At 33.4% G+C, this 17,904-nt stretch overlaps 2 protein-coding genes across 3 annotated transcripts; both read right to left on the bottom strand.

Annotated features, from left to right (window-relative positions):
- Positions 1 to 148: 148 nt before the first annotated feature.
- On the bottom strand, positions 149 to 9,896 carry LOC148599211 (uncharacterized). 2 transcript variants are annotated; one of them, XM_088559002.1, is made up of 8 exons: positions 9,834 to 9,896; positions 8,084 to 8,385; positions 7,323 to 7,451; positions 6,330 to 6,437; positions 5,563 to 5,781; positions 4,171 to 4,318; positions 1,133 to 1,224; positions 149 to 677 (listed from the first exon to the last, which is right to left on the bottom strand). In XM_088559002.1, exons 2-7 carry the CDS (start codon positions 8,245 to 8,247, stop codon positions 1,159 to 1,161), a joined length of 834 nt encoding a protein of 277 aa, XP_088415128.1. In that variant the 5' UTR covers positions 8,248 to 8,385; positions 9,834 to 9,896; the 3' UTR covers positions 149 to 677; positions 1,133 to 1,158. The 2 variants fall into 2 exon arrangements, with proteins under 2 accessions (XP_088415128.1, XP_088415129.1); XM_088559003.1 differs by having other exon boundaries at positions 8,084 to 8,254; positions 9,834 to 9,885.
- A 5,163-nt stretch (positions 9,897 to 15,059) lies between these two features.
- Positions 15,060 to 17,298, bottom strand: LOC148599210 (uncharacterized). The gene is made up of 2 exons (XM_088557172.1): positions 17,071 to 17,298; positions 15,060 to 16,936 (listed from the first exon to the last, which is right to left on the bottom strand). The coding sequence occupies exons 1-2, from the start codon at positions 17,258 to 17,260 to the stop codon at positions 16,110 to 16,112; spliced, it is 1,017 nt and encodes a 338-aa protein (XP_088413298.1). The 5' UTR covers positions 17,261 to 17,298; the 3' UTR covers positions 15,060 to 16,109.
- Between the last annotated feature and the right edge of the window lie 606 nt (positions 17,299 to 17,904).

Below are 17,904 nucleotides of genomic sequence, written 5' to 3'. Positions count from 1 at the left end.
TGCAACATATGCCCCATCTATATACAGATGTATACTAAATTTGGAATGAATCTGTCCAATTGGAGACAAAATTTTTGTGATGGAAATTAGATAAATGGACAAGGTACTCCCTTGCTGAATGGGGGCACATGTATAAATACCAATCAAACCATGATAAAATACATGTATTGATTAAAAACCTCATTCTCACTACAACCATCTTACAATGTATAAAAAACATTTAATGTATTACATCATTCTAACAGATATAGACAAGGATTCACAATACAACCAATGAAATAGTTTTGTCATTAAAATGAACAAAAATGTTCATGTTTCTAGAGAAAAACTTACAATACAGGGAAAAAATATTGTACATGCACCAAGGATAACATGGTAACTTATTACATATGCTTAGCATATCTTTCAATAAATGGAACACTGAATGACATAGTCACAAACACTAAACGACATTGTCATAATGATTGAATGACATTGTCATAATGATTGAATGACATTATACAAATGACTAAATGACATTGTCACAATAAGGATTATGGACTCTTGTTGAAATACAGGTATTAAAGAATCTTATTGTATATCATTCTGTTTGCTTTCCACATGTGGTATTTCAATTCTCCATTCCACCACATACTGAACAGTCTTTTCTATTCCTCATCACTTTAACTTTCAAAGCTCTGTAAATTAAGTCCAAAAAATAATGTAAATTGACATTTATAATACCAGAATCTCACATTAGCTATGGTATTGTACCTAGGTATATTTTTTACACTTTTGTAGTTATGGTTGATTTCACAAAAAAAGTTGTCAGTGTAAAAATTATTATGATTACAGTATAATGGCGACATAAATAATGATTAAAAAAATTTCAGCTCTTTGTGACATCCATACCAATAATAGAACTAATTAAGTCTTCAATATAAATACCATGCTTCTTATGGTAAAACACATACTTCATCAACAAGTCCATCAGAGTAAATAGCATTTACTCATCATGCCATCTGAATGTAACAAATGATGTTTATACTATGGAGTAATCTCCTTTATTCTACTGTTACAACAAATCATTAAATTTCTTTACCTAGGAAATGTTACTAATCGCATGATTTCTTTTATAGGAAAAAATACATACTTTATCAAACCAGTCCAATGAGTCCATCATCCTAGCCACTCAGAGTTAATAACATTCCAGGCACACCTTAGTTCTTCTGTTCTATTGCCATCCTGTGGAGAAATAGACGATGTTTATCAAAACTATAAAAGTTGTGAGCAAAGCTCATTCAGTGATACCCCTTCCTCTTATCCCTAGAAACCATACTGGAAACTCCATAAGTCATTCAGATGGAAAAACAAAATAGGACACACTATGACATCGTGTGATAGAGAAAGTTTCATAAATCATCTTTGTTATGTCATTTTCAACGAATTTTGAAGAGTAATCAAGGAAACCAAGATTCTAGCGGAAATTAAAAGAATGTAATCCAGGGACAAAGACCAGATATGGAAAACATAAAAACACAAAGAACATAAAATAACCCAAATATTACTTGCTAAGTAACAAAAATAAATGAGCAACAGGACTCCACTAAAAACTGGAAGCATGGACCAGGTTCACCGGTAGGGTAAGTGTCCTCTGCTTTTCTAGAAACACGCACTGAGTTGTTAAAACAAAACAAAAACAACAAAAGTCTGGTGTAGACGAAAGAGGAAAGGAAAACTATAATAAGTTGAACAAATCAGTTTTCATGGTGCATACGGATACACTGTAACAATCCACGAGTTCATGATGACAAGCATAAAACTTCTGTAGTGATAACTTCAATCTTGCAGTAACATAACCCTGTTCCAGAGAAGCCTAATTATAAGAAGTCTAGCGTGATACAAAAAGTCTGCATAGTTAAGACATAAAGTATGATTTACTCCATAAGCAGGTGCTGAAGGGATGTTGCCACAGATGAAAGGGAAGTTGACAATACTGAATGAAAAGTCATCACATTTGTCGTATAATTTAGTCAATAGTTTTCCTTTACCATCAATCTTTAAGTGTAGGTCAAGATATTAAGCTGAATTCACAGTGTCTGTAGCATACATTATCTCAAGTTTTTTGGGGTAGAGGCAATATATCACATTCTCAAAATTAGGATTGTTTAATGATATGTCACCTATATAGAGCAAACTGAGATTAAAGGATCTAGCTAAACATTCTTTCTTCAGGATCTGATCAGCAAGTGGAGAAGCACAATTTGTTCCCATTGGAATGCCTACTGTTTGTTGAAAAACATGTCCATCACACTCTGGACAAATATGTTGTCAATAAAAAATTCCAGTATTTTGAAAAGATCTTCGGTATATTTGGAAAGATGATTTAGAATAATTTTTTGCAAATAATGAAGAGTTCCTACCAAGAACTACATACTTGTATCTAGGGGTACCGCCTTTTTTAGAGTAACAACGATGTATAATTTTTTTTAGTCTGGATTTTAACTGAGTATTGAGTATGGGAGATAGAAGTATAAAGTGTTGAAAAATCATAGGTTTCAATGCTATTAAAGTCGACAATAATCTTGAATTGAGGGTCTCCAGAAGATCTTTCAAATTTTTCAGGATCCACATTGAATTAATACCACTATGGGTGTAACAAGTGTTGCAGAAGGACTGGAGACCCTCTTTGACTGCTGTGGGTATAGAAGTTAAATGTTTTTAAAGAGGTTTGGTGGTACATTTTGCAGATGTAGCGTTGTTTGTATGGATTCTAACCAGTGTATAGACAGTAAATCACAATCATCATCTTTGGTAGAGAGACCAAAAGAGGATAGCACAGATTTATGATTTTCTACAATCTCTTCTTTGGAGAGAGTAGTGGCAGTATAGATATTAACACTGCTATTATTTCTACGTCAACTTCTGATAATAAACATTGGATGTGTTACATTTTGCAGACTAAAACCATGTTGTTTTGGCTTTGTCTGCTGGTACAACAACATATTTGTCATGAATAATAGACAATGTTTTTGCTTTAAAAACTGATGTAGCCTTGGCATTCATTGACCTACTTAAAACTTTCATATGTTTCAAAATTTAAGACTTCACAGCCTTTACCCAATCTGACAGAGAATCAATGTCTTCTTGTTCACGTTTTATCCATTTTCTTGTGTAGTCCTCCACTGCATCCATAAGAACTTTATAACAAGTTATTGGATCGTTATGAGTGCCCATCTGCCTCATGGGAACAAACTGGTTGACAGTGTCAGTTATTCCCCTTTAGTCTACCCTAGATATGACAGTTTATGAGCAACTCAGTGGGTGTTTCAGGAAAAGCAGAGGACACTTACCCACTGTTCTAGGATTCCACTTTTCCATCACCTGGGGCAAGTACAATTTTGGTGCAGGAATGTTGTTTATAATACTATACATTCCCTTTGGCAAGTTAAAATAAGGATCTGATTAATTTGGAAAGCAGACTTTAATTGTATGAAAGTTAATCTTCATTTGGAGTTTATACATGAAACGCAAACATTTTCAAAAATCCTAGAATGCTGTTACACTACTTGTGCACCTACTCCATGTCTTTTAGTGGAGTGAAGGTTACTCATTTACTACTGTGTCTCTGTCAATGTTATTTTGGTTATTGAAGAAATAATTCATGGAGGGGGTAGATTTGTACTCATTTTAACATGGTACGGCATTTATATTCTCATTTTACACCTCGCTGTCGCTCAGTGCTAAACAATCAAATATTTATAGCGATATGACAATTATTGTTATTTTTATTACATTTTGCTAAATGACCTCAGAATCAAGTTCAACTGCCTTTGTTTTTTTACACTAAATTCTAAAGAATGTTCGTTCATGGTCATCTTTGAGATAAAATAGGAAAATTTGTCTACTTGAAATATTAGGTATGATCTACCATAATGATATAAGTCAAATGAAAATTAAAAATCTTCATTAAGTTAAAGTTGTATGAATTATGGGAAAAGCATTTGTGTTTTGTTCTATATAAAAAATAAATTTTCTGGTAAAAAGCCAATACATGTAAGGACATGTTTTTGAATGGAAAGTGAAAAATCATTTTTTAAACAAAGCACAATATTTCTTTAAAAACTGCAAAACTTAATCTTATATTAAATGTAATAAGAACATTGTCAAGTGATAATCTTATACATGTACCAGTAGTTCCATATCTTCATCATTCAGTGACCAATCAAAAACCTGCATATTTTCCTTGATTCTGGAGGCTTTAGATGACTTAGGTATCGTTATGAATCCATGTTGAACACTCCATTTTATTAATATTTGGGCTGAAGTTTTATTGTACCTATAAAAAAGACATAATCAAATTATCTCCCTTTGATCAAAGGAGTTCAGTTGTCTCAGCAAATTTTCCCCCTTTGATTAAGGCAGTTATATTGTCATTCCGCAATTCTCAGCCATTTCCACTACATTAAAATAAATACCTCAGATGCAAACAAGAAATTCTATTAATGATACGCAGGTCAAAGTATTTCCATCCACTAGGTGGAGCTAAGAATTTTATTTAAATTTCTCTAGAAATAAAGAAAGTAAGCCTTCCAAGGAGAGCAGTTAAGAAGTTCAACCAGTTCAGCTATAATTTTAGAATCGAATTTGACAAATTCCCAACAGATTCTTCAAACCACTGCATCAAGATTCTTGATCTGTGAAAACTGAGTAGTTCTGATTGGTAGTTCAGCCAGTTACATCTCTTTGTTGAAGGCAATCTATTTGTATGGACATATTATCTTCCTTTTATCAAGTCAGTTCAGTTATCAAAGCAAATTATCCCCTTTCGTTCTAGGCAGATCTTTCAACTAAGTTATAATATTAGTATTTCCTAAATAACTTATTTATTCATAAAATATTCATTCTTGCTGGATTTTAGGAGGTAGACCTAGGGTAAAGGACGCAACTCTTACAAATCACTGGGTTTGTATTCAGCATTTTACCATCAAATCTCAAGTAAGCATCTAAATAACATAGATTGACTTTATTCTGTTTCAAATGAAAGCTTGAAAGGCTTTGGTGAAATTGAATATGATACAAACATTTCACTGATTTCAAGAGTTATGTCCCTTATCCTAGGTCTACTTAACAAACAAATCTTAACAGTCTTACTATGAATTATTGTAATTCACAAATACTCAATAAACTCAAACAGTATGACTGTCCCTTCTGGTGTTAAAAAACTTTAAGTTCATTACAGAAAGCAGAAAAATATGAAAATCCTCCTACTTAAAACATAAATTCTATGAAAAAAAAATAGTTAAATTCCATACTAATTTTTAGTGTTACAATATTTATTTTTACCACAGGACAGAGAAATTGACCCAAAGACAGAAATATTGCATTATGCTTTCATAAAAAAACACACACCTTTAACACTACAACATCAAAAAGTGGTCTTTAATTACAACAGTAAATCTGGCAAGACTATTGTAAAGGCAGGTTAAAAAATGCCCCCCCCCCTATATGAAACATAATACAAGATGTATAAAGTGAATCAGTTGAACCTTGTTAACCTGTTATTAAAATTTATATACTTACTTCTTGGCAAGATCACAAATATGTTTATCATCTAACATTTGACTTTTAACTAAAGGGGAATAACCCATGATGCTAATTTCATGCTTATTGCAATAATCTATTATCTCCCTTGGCTGTAACCATGGATGCAGTTCAATCTGATTCACAGAAGGCATTGGTAGGCCTGATTTTCTCAAACCATCAAGATGCTGAACATTGAAGTTAGATACACCAACAGATCTGTAATTAAAGTATAAAACAATGGGTTGCACAGGTTGGTATGGAGGGATATAGGCAGGTGTCTGCCCTTCCATAAAATAAGCAATGTTAAAATGAAGGAAGTAGGGCAATTAATCAAGAAATATTTTCACCTTATTTTGCTTGGTGAGATGCATCTCCCATTTACATCATTACGTTATGTGAGAATCCCTTTAGTAAGGTTATAGACATTAGTAAGACAGCAAACAGAGCTCTGCACAAACTCAGTCAAATTCTCTAAAAAGCATTCTGCCACCAAAAACACAACTTTTTTGAAATCTGCCAAAATCAATAAATTTCAAAACCTAATTTCTTATATTACACACAGCTTCATATCTGACACTGCCACAAGATTCCATCAGATCCCAGTGAGTAGTTTCAAATACAGCGATAAATGACTACCTAAATATCATAAAAGGCTTACAAATATCTCACTGATGTTTTACTGAAAATAATACAGGAGTTCAGAAATAAATTAATCTGGCTGGTCTATGAAACTCATGAGGAAAGACCAGCACATAAGGAATCACCTGACTAGACCCTGTTTCTTCAGTTCTAACATCGCTTTATATGTCTCTATATTTCTCCCATCTCTTGGTCCATGTATTAGAAATAAGTCTATGAAATCTGTATCTAATCTGTAAAGGGAGATAATTCATTACTGATAGGTCAGTATTCTCATTAAATATACTTTTATTCATAACATTAATAACATACCTACGGATTCCACTGACTTACGTAACTGTGAATTCCACTGAATTATGCACCTGTGAATTTTACTTTCTCCATTCTTCACAGCAGAATCCCTCATGTCCTCTACTGTAACTTCACTGTGTCTCCACCAAGGTGGAAAACAGGATAAAATTATTCCATTGAATTACTTTTCAATTCATTTTTCTGTCCATAACTGAGAAATGTTACAAAGTGCTACAAACATAAATATACCTTGGTAGAAAGATAGGAAAAGCAAACTTTAGACAATTTTTGAAATCGTGACTCCACTCATATTATCTCCACTGTGGAGAGTGGAGACACTGTGACTCCACTCATATTATCTCCACTGTGGAGAGTGGTGACATTAAAATTTGTGTTGACAGTAGTGTATAAGGTGTACTGGGTACTATCTAAACTGGCAATCATACCACATCTCCAATTTTCATAGTATATGACACTTTTGCTCCGCCTACTTTCCTACCCATGCATGAACTACCTGTTTATCGTAGTGTGACTATCAGGGCCCACAGTAGAGAGGAAATGAAATAAATACTTCATATAAAAAGACAATAACAATGTATTGACCTGAAATAAATACAATATGTAAATTCGGCATGAATCTGAAAAAAAAAAGCTCGAATTTTACCCTGATTCTAAGTCTCATCTGCATATTGTTTTTATTTTAAGTTAATACACTATCATTGTCTACTTGTCCAACAGAAGCAGAAATTGAGAACAGTGGGACTGATTATTTCAGTGTCCAAAATAAATAAAGAACAATAATAAGGAAGATAGAGAGCATTTCATACTTATTTAAACTTCTCTGTAGCCCTTGTATACAGGCATCATATCCATTCTGCCATTGTTTGGTTACAATAAAAAGGTCTTTTCTATCAACTCCACTTCTACTTACTGCTCTGCCTACATCTTCTTCGTTTCTGATAAAGATGAAGTAAATATTTCAAGACCAACAATATTTACCACTATACTGTAAAAAGTAATTCAAAAGGGGGTTCAAAAAGGGAGTTATTTGTACAAAATTTCCAAACTTCAAACGTGCTCAATCAATTTTAAGTTCATTTCTATCATTTTTTAATGAAATAAATGTTCATGTTGTTCTTAAAAATCTTTTGTGATTAACATGGTTATGACATACATGTTTGACTGTAGGACATAAATTACATGTACCTTTCAAACTCAGATTCATACAAGTATTACATTTTGTCATTAGCCATGCATATTTTAAAAGAAGAAAATATTTTTGTGCAATACATATTGTTTATACAATATATGAGCCAATGTGAAAATCTCACAGGACAAAACTTGATTGATAAAAATATTTTTCAGGGGTTAAAAAAGGAAAAGTGTATTGATAAGTGTAAAGCTTCTTGGTTATTGTAGTGATCAGGTTTAAAATTCAAGACTCTATCATTCTAAATGATACCCAGATTTTGGTTTTTCATTTTCTAACTTTTTTGTTATTATCTCTAATTTTTATAAGACATTTTCTGCTAGAATGTGTTAAATTTTGCATTATACCCCTCAAATCACAGTAATGGCCTAATCGTACCCATATCTCTGAGCAGTGTCAATCATTCTATATCCTTGCTGAATAGCATACAGAACTGCTTCTTCACAGTCTGTTGTCCAAGCTGTACCAAGTCCAAATAAAGGCATAGATGTTCCATCATTCAAAGTTACCAAGGAGTCCACACTTGTGGCAACTGTGGCCATCTTAGATCTGTCAATTTAACCTCTCATTGAAAGTGTGCAGTATTTAAATCATGTCACATTAAAAAGTAATTTTTACTCAAGTCTTTCACTGCAATGTTACATTACATGTATGTAAACTGTAACTGTATACATACTACTCTACAAAATAAACATATAAAAGCAAATTGGACATACACAACTTTCCATTTTTAAGTCAAAATATGTTTGTGTTTATAGTGTACATGCATATGTCAGATAATCAACTAAATTAAGATAAAAACCAAGCAAATCTTTACTCCAGTGAAAAAACATAGCTGGCAATCACATAATTCCGACATAAATCAATGTAAAATACAAATTTTCTTCAAGGTGTTCCCTGGTATGAATTAAGGTACACATTTTAATTTCTCTGCTCTTCACAGTGGAATCACTCAGGTCCTCCACTGTGTCTCCACCAAAGTAAAAACTTGGATAAAATTGATCCATTTCAATAGTTTTCAAATATTTTTTTTCTTTCCTTTACTGAAATGTTATTTAACTGCTAGACCCATTAAATATACTTTGGTATAAAGACAGGATAAGTTAATTACAGACAATGTTTGAAATGGTGACTCTACTTTGGAGAGTGAAGACACTGTGATTCCACTCAAAATGTCTCCACTATGGAGAGTGGAGAAATTAAAATTTATTTGTGTTGACAGTTGTGTAGTGCTTTTAATGTATGTGTGTGCATCACATTTTATCATTTATGTAGTCAATTCATTTTTTTAAAATTTGTAATTGATAAGCAGTACATCATACATCATCCTCCCAAGCCAGGGTTTTGAGTCCACCCTCGCTCCCTCAAACCCCTGACATCACTCATTCATATTTAGCGGGTATCGTCCAGTGCCATCCAGTGAGTTACTTAAATTTAACCCGGATCCAAAATCCAATCAAATCACTCGTAATAGAAACTCTTTCAAATTAACTTACAAAGTGGCTACACATAACGTCATTTTTTTTAGTAAAGACTCGTAAAAAGAATCCACAGTTATCATTTTTGCTCATATTGCATCATTTGTGGCATCATACAACTTCCAGTTACTATATCGGATCGTCCATTACTTCGTATTATTGTTTACCTTTCCACCGACATTTTATATTAAATCAGTTTTCATTGGTGCTTCTCACCCGGAGAAGCAACCAATCGGAATTGGCTGGACAATACCCACTAAATATGAATGAGTGATGTCAGGGGTTTGAGGGAGCGAGGGTGGACTCAAAAACCTGACTTGGGAGGATGATCATGCACGTGTGATAAACTGTCTTAAGATCTGTGTGAACATTTGAATGATGAAAGAGGCGAATTATTAAGGTTATTAGTTACCAACTGCGACTTTTCATTTAATAATTGTGAATTTTAATATTGACCACAGTGCTAGATTCAGTAGGCTAGAGGCGTAGAGCCTAGAGCCATAACAGATATAACACAGTGTCTAGTTGAATGCGTCCCAACCTATTCGTCAAAATAAACGGATCAAAAGTTTGGAAGAGACTTTATGAATTCCCTGTGTTAAGATTTCGGAGATAGTTCATGCTTTTTACGAACAAAATAACGATCTTACCGAAGCCCTATAAGAATATTTTATTTATTCAAGAGTTTGTTTTGTACAGGGGAACCAGACGGTCGAAGTTACATTAAGGTTAGGTCATCACACAACACTCTCGACCCTTACGTGTATCATTTCCAAACAAAAGGGGTGTATTCGGTTTTAATATATCAAATTTGGCAGTGCCAAGAAATTAGTTAAAATGTTGGCCTACTTTGGCAACAAAACATTTCTGCTTTTCACCCCCGTAAAAATTTAAGTACAAATTTAAAGAGTTTCTATCTACTATAAAGATCCTTGACAAAGTTGAGCCAAAATGTGTAAAATTCCGTTTGAAAAGACTTAAGAGTAACCAAGGCAACCAAGGTTATAGTGGTAATCAAGAGAATGTAATCCAGGGACAAAGACCAAACATGGAAAACAGATACAAACAATAAAGAACATAAAATAACCAAATTGATACGTACAAACGGGGACTTTATACTACTGGGTCGCTCCTTACAAAGTCTATATAACGTGTAGAAATAATTGTGCCTCACCGGTCTTTATACTGGTTAAAGTTAAAGCCTATATGATTTACATTTGATATATGGACAGTAGGGAGATAAATTATTCAGGCTTTTAGTTGTATCAGTTATAATAAATTTGACAAATGGATAATGACAAAGTTATGGTGAAAATACTGAGGAAGGGTGTATTCTTAAAACACTAAAATATAATAAAAATATCAAAATTTACCTGTAAAAATCAATAATTATTATTTGTCAGTAATTGACAGAGGGAAAATTAGTGAAATTGATCAACTTCTAACTGTTGATTAAGTATTTCAAACTCATTATTATGTAATAAAAATTAAATAAATTCTTTAATCTAATAATTGGTAGTAAATTCATAAACAAATGAACAGAAAGACACGATGATTAACAAGGAAAATAAAAAAAATGATATTTATTTCTGAATACATAGCTATAGGTACATTCATTTCATTCATATAGATATCATTTTATTGTTATTCAAAGCACACTTATTAGAAATAGCCATTGCCATTCAGCAGATTTTTTTTCTTTTGTTTAATATTAATTTCATCCTAATAAATGCAATAGTTTTCACGAACATTCAATGACAAATCATACTTTATGTACCTTTAAACAAGAGGCTCCCAGGAGCCTGAATTACTCATCCGGTTAAATATTTGCCTTTCAATGAAAGTTTCTTTTTACCATGGTTTACAAAATACTGGCAGAAAAAACGTCACTTTTCACCATTCAATGGCAATAACTCTTAAAAGGAGTGGTCTGATAACATTGGTCTCTCGCAGACTTGTGTAGGCCTTATAATATGGATCATTTCAGCAATTGAAATAATTTGGATAAACCTAACGGATTGGTTAGAATAGTAGTGATGACTTTTATCTTGTAGCAACATAACCCTGTTCCAGAAGCCTAATTGTAAGAAGTCTAGCTAGCACGGTACAAAAAGTCTGCGTAGGTGCTGAAGGGATGTTGTCACAGATGGAAGGAAGATGACAAACATTTGATTTCATCGGGGAGTGTATATAAAAAGTCTCTGATTTCATAAACCTTTTCATTGCAGGAGATTTTGACAACATGCTTCAACATTTCCTATATTCCAACCATAAAAAGGTTATTGCATCAAGACAACTTAAGACAATTTATGTTTAATCGATTTTCATTCATTCTTCAAGAACAAAAGATAAGCCAATCTCTGTCTCTGTTTAATCATGATGTATAACAGATGAAAACCATTATGGTCCATGAAGATAAAATAGAAAAAGGAACAAATATGGTGAAAGGCAACAAATGCACCATGGTTTAACCTTTATACAAATAGTAAATACTTACAGAGGTCATCAAAAGGTCTTCAATAAGTGTAAACACACCTTCAAGTAAGATCTGAAATGCCCCGACAATAAAAAAAAAAAAACACCACCAAATCCACTGCAACAGGCGCGACTTCAAGAATAACAGGACCAAAATCTCAAATTGAAGTTTTCTCCAAATTAATCCTTACAAACAACCAGATCACCTGAAATTAAAGATTTGAGGAAAATCTCAACATGATTTTTTTTTATGAAACCGTCTGCACGTTGAACAACCGAATTTTCCTTCAAATCGTACACGTGCATTTATCATAGAGGGAGAGGGAGAGGGCTAGTTCCAATAGAGTGAGGAGTCTTGCCGGGCTCAGTTCTATATCATGTCAAACCAGATAAAAGAAGCAGTGTATGTTACGGTACGTTCACTTTCTTTTTATATTCTCCACGCAAAAGCTCTATCAAAACAAAGCAAAACATCGTTGTAATCTGTTTATGACTTCATCTGTGGCTATAGTTACTATCCTTTTTGTTTTTACAATTTTTTTTTCAACAAAACCAGTGGGTAGGAGGACATGTAGTAAAACCCGTGGGTAGGAGGACATGTAGTAAAGCCCGTGGGTAGGAGAACGTATAGTAAAACCGTGGGTAGGAGGACGTATAGTAAAACCCGTGGGTAGGAGAACGTATAGTAAAACCGTGGGTAGGAGGACGTATAGTAAAACCCGTGGGTAGGAGAACGTATAGTAAAACCGTGGGTAGGAGGACGTATAGTAAAACCGTGGGTAGGAGAACGTATAGTTATTTTCTATGCACAGTAAAATATAGCACCTTAATAAATCACAGTTGACGTGGATGTGTTTCTCACAAGATTGATGAGCATACGTTGGCAATCGTCAATATACTGAACTCCTTCTTATCCATAAATTACAGAAAAGTCACTATAATAATAGAATAATTAATTGGAAAGCTTGAATAACCAAAATATGAATACTTGAATACTTTATTGCAAAAAAGCATAATTATGCTATAGCAACATAAACATATATTACAATGTGACATAATGACAAATTGCAGAGAACAATACACAATTAAGTATAATTATGAAACAATATGTGACCTAGTTGACCAAGCAGATTTGATAAAATTACATAAGTTCCTTATGACAGTAACAGACGTTGATTTCAACAGTGTTTTAAGCTTTGTTGTATTTGGCCAGGAACAATAATATTTTGGTAAGTTATGAGTACGAAAAATTCTATAAGCAGGACAAACCAGTAAAAAATGGTACTCATTTTTAACACAATTCATGGTACAACATTTACAGATACGCATGTGCCTATCAGTATCAATATATTGCCCAGTTTCAATGTTCAACTTCAGTGTACCACTTCTCAATCTTGTCAAAAAATGTGAGTTAAAACTAACATCTAAATAATCCTCAAAACCAAATTCTAGCTTTAAGTCCTTGTATATAATAAGCTTTTCACAATTCTCTATAGATGCATACCAGTTTTGTATAAAGTTATCCCTAATTCTAGCAATAATAGTGTCTATAGGTGTATCAAAATTTACATCAAATTGTTGATACCAGATATAATTTAAGCCCAAATTAGACAACAAATCACGAACTCTTGAAACCCAGTTTACCTTGCCATTGTTGGCATCTTCTAACAATACATTATAAATGTCAACTACAATAGGTTGTTTCTTTTTTAGAATGTTAGACCAATACTTCATAACTCTAAATTGTCTAATTATATACATTGGAAGGTGACCTAGTTCCCCGTAAAGAAAACAGTTTGGTGTGGTTCTACCTACTTTTAAGATACGACGGCAAAACTTATTATGTAATATTTCAATATCATTTCCACGATGGAAACCCCATATCTCCGAAGCGTAACACAAAACAGATGACACCATAATATCAAATAGTTCTACTTGTTTCTTTTTAGTCAAATATAAATCTTTGATTGAATTAAACATTGCGGATAACGCTCTCGATCCTTGTTGACACAGTCGTTTTTGTGTATGTTGAAACTTCCCATTTTTATGTAACAACATTCCTAGATATACATAAGAATCCACAATTTCAATTTCGTTATCATTGTAGAAAAAACTATTGTCAATCGGTTGCCATCCATTCCGAAACACTACTATTTTCGTTTTATCAGTATTAACTTCGATACTCCATTTATTACAGTAAATCAGTAGTTTATCTAAAAGTTCCTGCAAAATTTCTGGTGATTTTCCAAAAAGTGCTGTGTCATCCGCAAACAGAATCAAATACATCAAAAAGCTGTTGATATTTACGACATCAGTTTGATTGTTTAAGTTAATATCCTCGATCTGGTCATTTATAAAGAACAGGAAAAGAAAAGGGGATAAAGGTTCACCCTGGTTAACTCCCATCAGATTATTAAATGAATCGGATAAAGTATCACCAGATCTCAATCGCATTTTGATTGATGAGTACACGGACTTCACAATTGATATAAATTTTGAACTAATTCCATCTTTTAAGAGTTTATATATCAAAATTCGTCTATCCAGCTTGTCAAACGCCTTGCGGAAATCAACGAAAGCGCTATAAAGTTTTCCCTTGTTTTGAAGCGTATGACATATAATCCCATGAAGCACAAATATAGCATCGGTTGTAGATCGCCCGGGTCTAAAGCCGAACTGATTTTCAATTAATTTTCCCTCTTCTTCAGCCCATAATAATAAACGATTTGTCAATATAGAAGTGAAAAGTTTAGATAGCACGCTGACCAATACTATCGGACGGTAATTGTTTGGATTTGACAAGTCACCGGACTTAGGAACTGCGATTACAAGACACTCTGTCCAATGATTTGGATATATCCCGGATGTAAAAATAAAGTTAAATAGTTTTTTCAACACTGGTGTTAATAAATTTTGACACGAAGTTAGCATTTCACTAATTATACCGTCATTACCAGCACTTTTACCCAACCTGAGTTTTTTTATTGTTCGTAAAATTTCTTCTTCAGTGATTTCAGTGTCTAAGTCATTTATATTAATGTCATCGAAATTGGTATTGTTTATTAAATCTAAAACTTCTTCACACAAATTCGGCGGGTTGTCCCCTAATATTGACTCAAAATGATTGAACATTGCTTCATTGTCAACTTTAGAACTTGTACTTTTCTTGTAGTTTCGAACGGCTGACCAAATTTTTTTCGGTTCGGTTTTCGCTAAATTACACAGTTCTTTTCCCTTCCGTCGATTGAAGTTTATTTTTGCTTTTCGTATCGCCGTGTTGTAATTATTCCGTTCTTTTATGTACGATTGTCTGTTTATATCGGATGGATGGCGAAAATAGAAATTGCGCACGTTGTTAAATTTTTGACGAGCTGTCTTACACGCAGCATCAAACCAGTCATTGTCCGGTCTATCTGTAACACAATTATCACGAATCAGAATTGATCGACCAAAGACTTTGAATGCATTATCATACAATATTTCAGTAATTTCCTTCACAGCATTATTCATTTCGTCTATGTTTGAAATATTATCTACTAATTCATACAAAGAATCTATTTGCGTCTGAATTCTCTCAACAAACACATGAGTTTTATTGACATCCCATTTCAAATGTTTACGTACAGTTGGTGTCACATTTCTAGGCTGTACATTATCAAAATCAAACTCAAAACTTAAAGGTGCGTGGTCAGATAGTTCTGAAAAATCTAAAACATCGAAGTACGAAATAAGATGGTAGTTTTCTGGTGATAATAACAGATAGTCATTTACGCTTCTACCTCGGTTTGAACAAAATGTAAACCTTCCGGTCGTGTCATTTCCTAGTCTACCGTTAGCTATCGTAAGCCCAGTATTATAACACATCTGTATAAGTTTACGACCGAATGCATTTGTTATATTGTCTAACGATTTTCGCTTCGGGATTATGAGGTTTTCCAAATGTTCTGCACTTGGAACGAATCTGTCTAGATTGTCATTCGCTAATATATCACTAACATTTCCAACTCGACTATTCAGGTCACCACAAACAAAAACTGAGTTAATATCACTATACTCTAAAACAATTTTTTCGATAGTATCGTGAAAGTCTATATTGGAGATTTCATAATAATTTAACAAAATCTAACAACAACAATACCACACTTCATTTGTTTTTCAACCTTAATACCCTCTACTAAAAAATCCCTACAAAATATGGCAATGCCACCCTCGTTTCTAGTACCAATATTAAAATCTCTATTTAAAATTACAAAACCTTCAATTTTTATATCAACATCACCATCAACCTCATTATCAGTTTCATTGGTATTTTTCAACCATGTTTCACTCAAAAATAAGATATCAAAATTGTTTACTAAATTCAAAAAATTATTGTCTTCATGAATAGATAGCAGTCCATGTGTATTTCATGATAAACATTTCAAGTTAATAGATTGGTCCCTGCACACACCCTATTCTGTATACTCTTTACCTCCGACATAAATTTTGTCCCTCACAAAGTAAGCTTTTATTTCCCTGTCTCTCAGTTGCTTGAGCAAAGGTAGCTTTTCACGTCTGCGCTTTTGTATTTCAATGGGAAGCTGTTCAGAGATACCAAAGTTTGGTCCCTTCAGTTCTTTGGCATTCTTTTTCACTAAATCGCGGATGTCAGGAGAATGAAATTTTACTAAAATAGGTCTAATATTGTCACCAGCTTTACCAAGGCGATATGATTCGGATATTTTAATTTTTGTTTCTGGTTCTTCAATTTTTAACATTTCGCCGCAGAACGCAGTTACTACATTTTCACAGTTTTCATCTTGTGTTTCAGGAAGGTTATAAAAGAGTAAGTTATTTCTCATTGAATTCATGTTGACATTAATGAGTTCTTCTTTAAGTTTGTCATTATCCCTTTTTAATTCATTTACCGTTTCCTTCATTTCCCCCTCAAATTCAGAATCCATACCTTTAAACTGTTTTGTGAGCTTGTCAATATCGCGTTTAAAATCGGCAATTGAATTTTTCTGGGCTTCAAACTCGTGACTCATTATTTGTGTACTACGCTCAATCTGATCTAATTTTTCCGTGTTTTTTTCAAGTCTTGAAACCTTTTCATTTAATTTTGTGACTATTGCGTCGATTTGGTTAATCTTATTCAATTTCGTTTCAAAAGTGTCCATTCTCCGAAAAAGTTCATCTACCCAAGGGGGTTTGCTTTGAAAGTTTGATTGAGGGGGCTGAACTGGCGGTGATACATGTTGCATAGGCATAGGCATGGACATTGTGGGGTCATCATTCCGTTATTTGGAGTGGAACAAAATTGCTGGCTTTGCATCGGGAACATATTGTTAGGAAATGGACTGTATTGTGATAAATTGTATGTGTCCAGTTGACTATTATTGTTTATAGATGTAAAGTTCAGATAATCGGTACACTGTTCATATTGAGTAGTGTCAGTGGGTTTGTTTACGTTTTTATTTACACCTGTATGATCACCTGTCGATACACACTTTTTCTTCTTTTTTGACTTCTTCCGTGAATTATTTTGATCTTGAGAGTCATTTGATACACTATTGTCACTGATATTTTGTTGTTTTGTCCTTTTTATGCCTTTCTTGGGCATTTCACACACATAAATTCACATTTTTGACAGGACGGCAAATTTCCTCTGATCCTATGATCACGAGTGCCGAAGAACGCCTAGATTTAACGAGTGTGCACGAGTTAAATCTTAATGCGTTCTTGGCACGAGTGAATTAAGTCGCTCCAGGAGAATATTTGTTTTTGTATGTTTGCTTTGTATTGGTTTTTAGGGGGATTAAGAACAGTAACTTGGAACCAAAAACACTTAGCACTAAGTCTAACACCATTGAATACTCTGAAATATTTCATTATTTTTTACCTGTAATACCGCATGAACTCCCACGGTTGACCGTTACATGGATAACATCATCTTCGCGAGAGACATATTAATAATCACATAATACATGTACATTTGTCATATAATTGTCAGTCGTTATTGTGTGTGTACTACACCTTATCCCCAGGGGAAGCTGCACCAAAAATATAAATGTGAAATTTATTAACTGCGTAATTCAGATTTTAGTAGCAACCTCCGCATTACTCACGTGAATCATAGTTATGGATAGTTTGTAAAGGCTTATCACACATATAAAATCTGTCTCCTTAAAATCATATACTAAAAATTCAGTTGAAAAGAGAACCCATGCTAATATAGCTATCCAAGGTTCCTGTAGAAATTCGTGT

This window comes from Perna viridis, chromosome 13 (genome assembly GCF_037379345.1).
Source record: "Perna viridis isolate PV_CMFRI_1.1 ecotype Kerala chromosome 13, ASM3737934v1, whole genome shotgun sequence".
NCBI lineage: Eukaryota > Metazoa > Mollusca > Bivalvia > Mytilida > Mytilidae > Perna > Perna viridis.
Note: the sequence above shows the minus strand (reverse complement) of the source record. Positions and strands in the feature narration are given on the sequence as shown.

What these genes read in the sequence shown, in the direction of transcription:
- LOC148599211 (XM_088559002.1), bottom strand. Translation starts at nt 8,247, where the DNA reads ATGGCCACAGTTGCCACAAGTGTGGACTCCTTGGTAACTTTGAATGAT. An exon ending in AAGAAACAGGGTCTAGTCAG is followed by an intron (nt 5,782 to 6,329) that starts GTGATTCCTTAT and finishes CTTTAATTACAG; the next exon opens with ATCTGTTGGTGTATCTAACT. An exon ending in ATTTGTGATCTTGCCAAGAA is followed by an intron (nt 4,319 to 5,562) that starts GTAAGTATATAA and finishes TCTTTTTTATAG; the next exon opens with GTACAATAAAACTTCAGCCC.
- LOC148599210 (XM_088557172.1), bottom strand. Translation starts at nt 17,260, where the DNA reads ATGCCCAAGAAAGGCATAAAAAGGACAAAACAACAAAATATCAGTGAC. An exon ending in CACTACTCAATATGAACAGT is followed by an intron (nt 16,937 to 17,070) that starts GTACCGATTATC and finishes ACTCCAAATAAC; the next exon opens with GGAATGATGACCCCACAATG.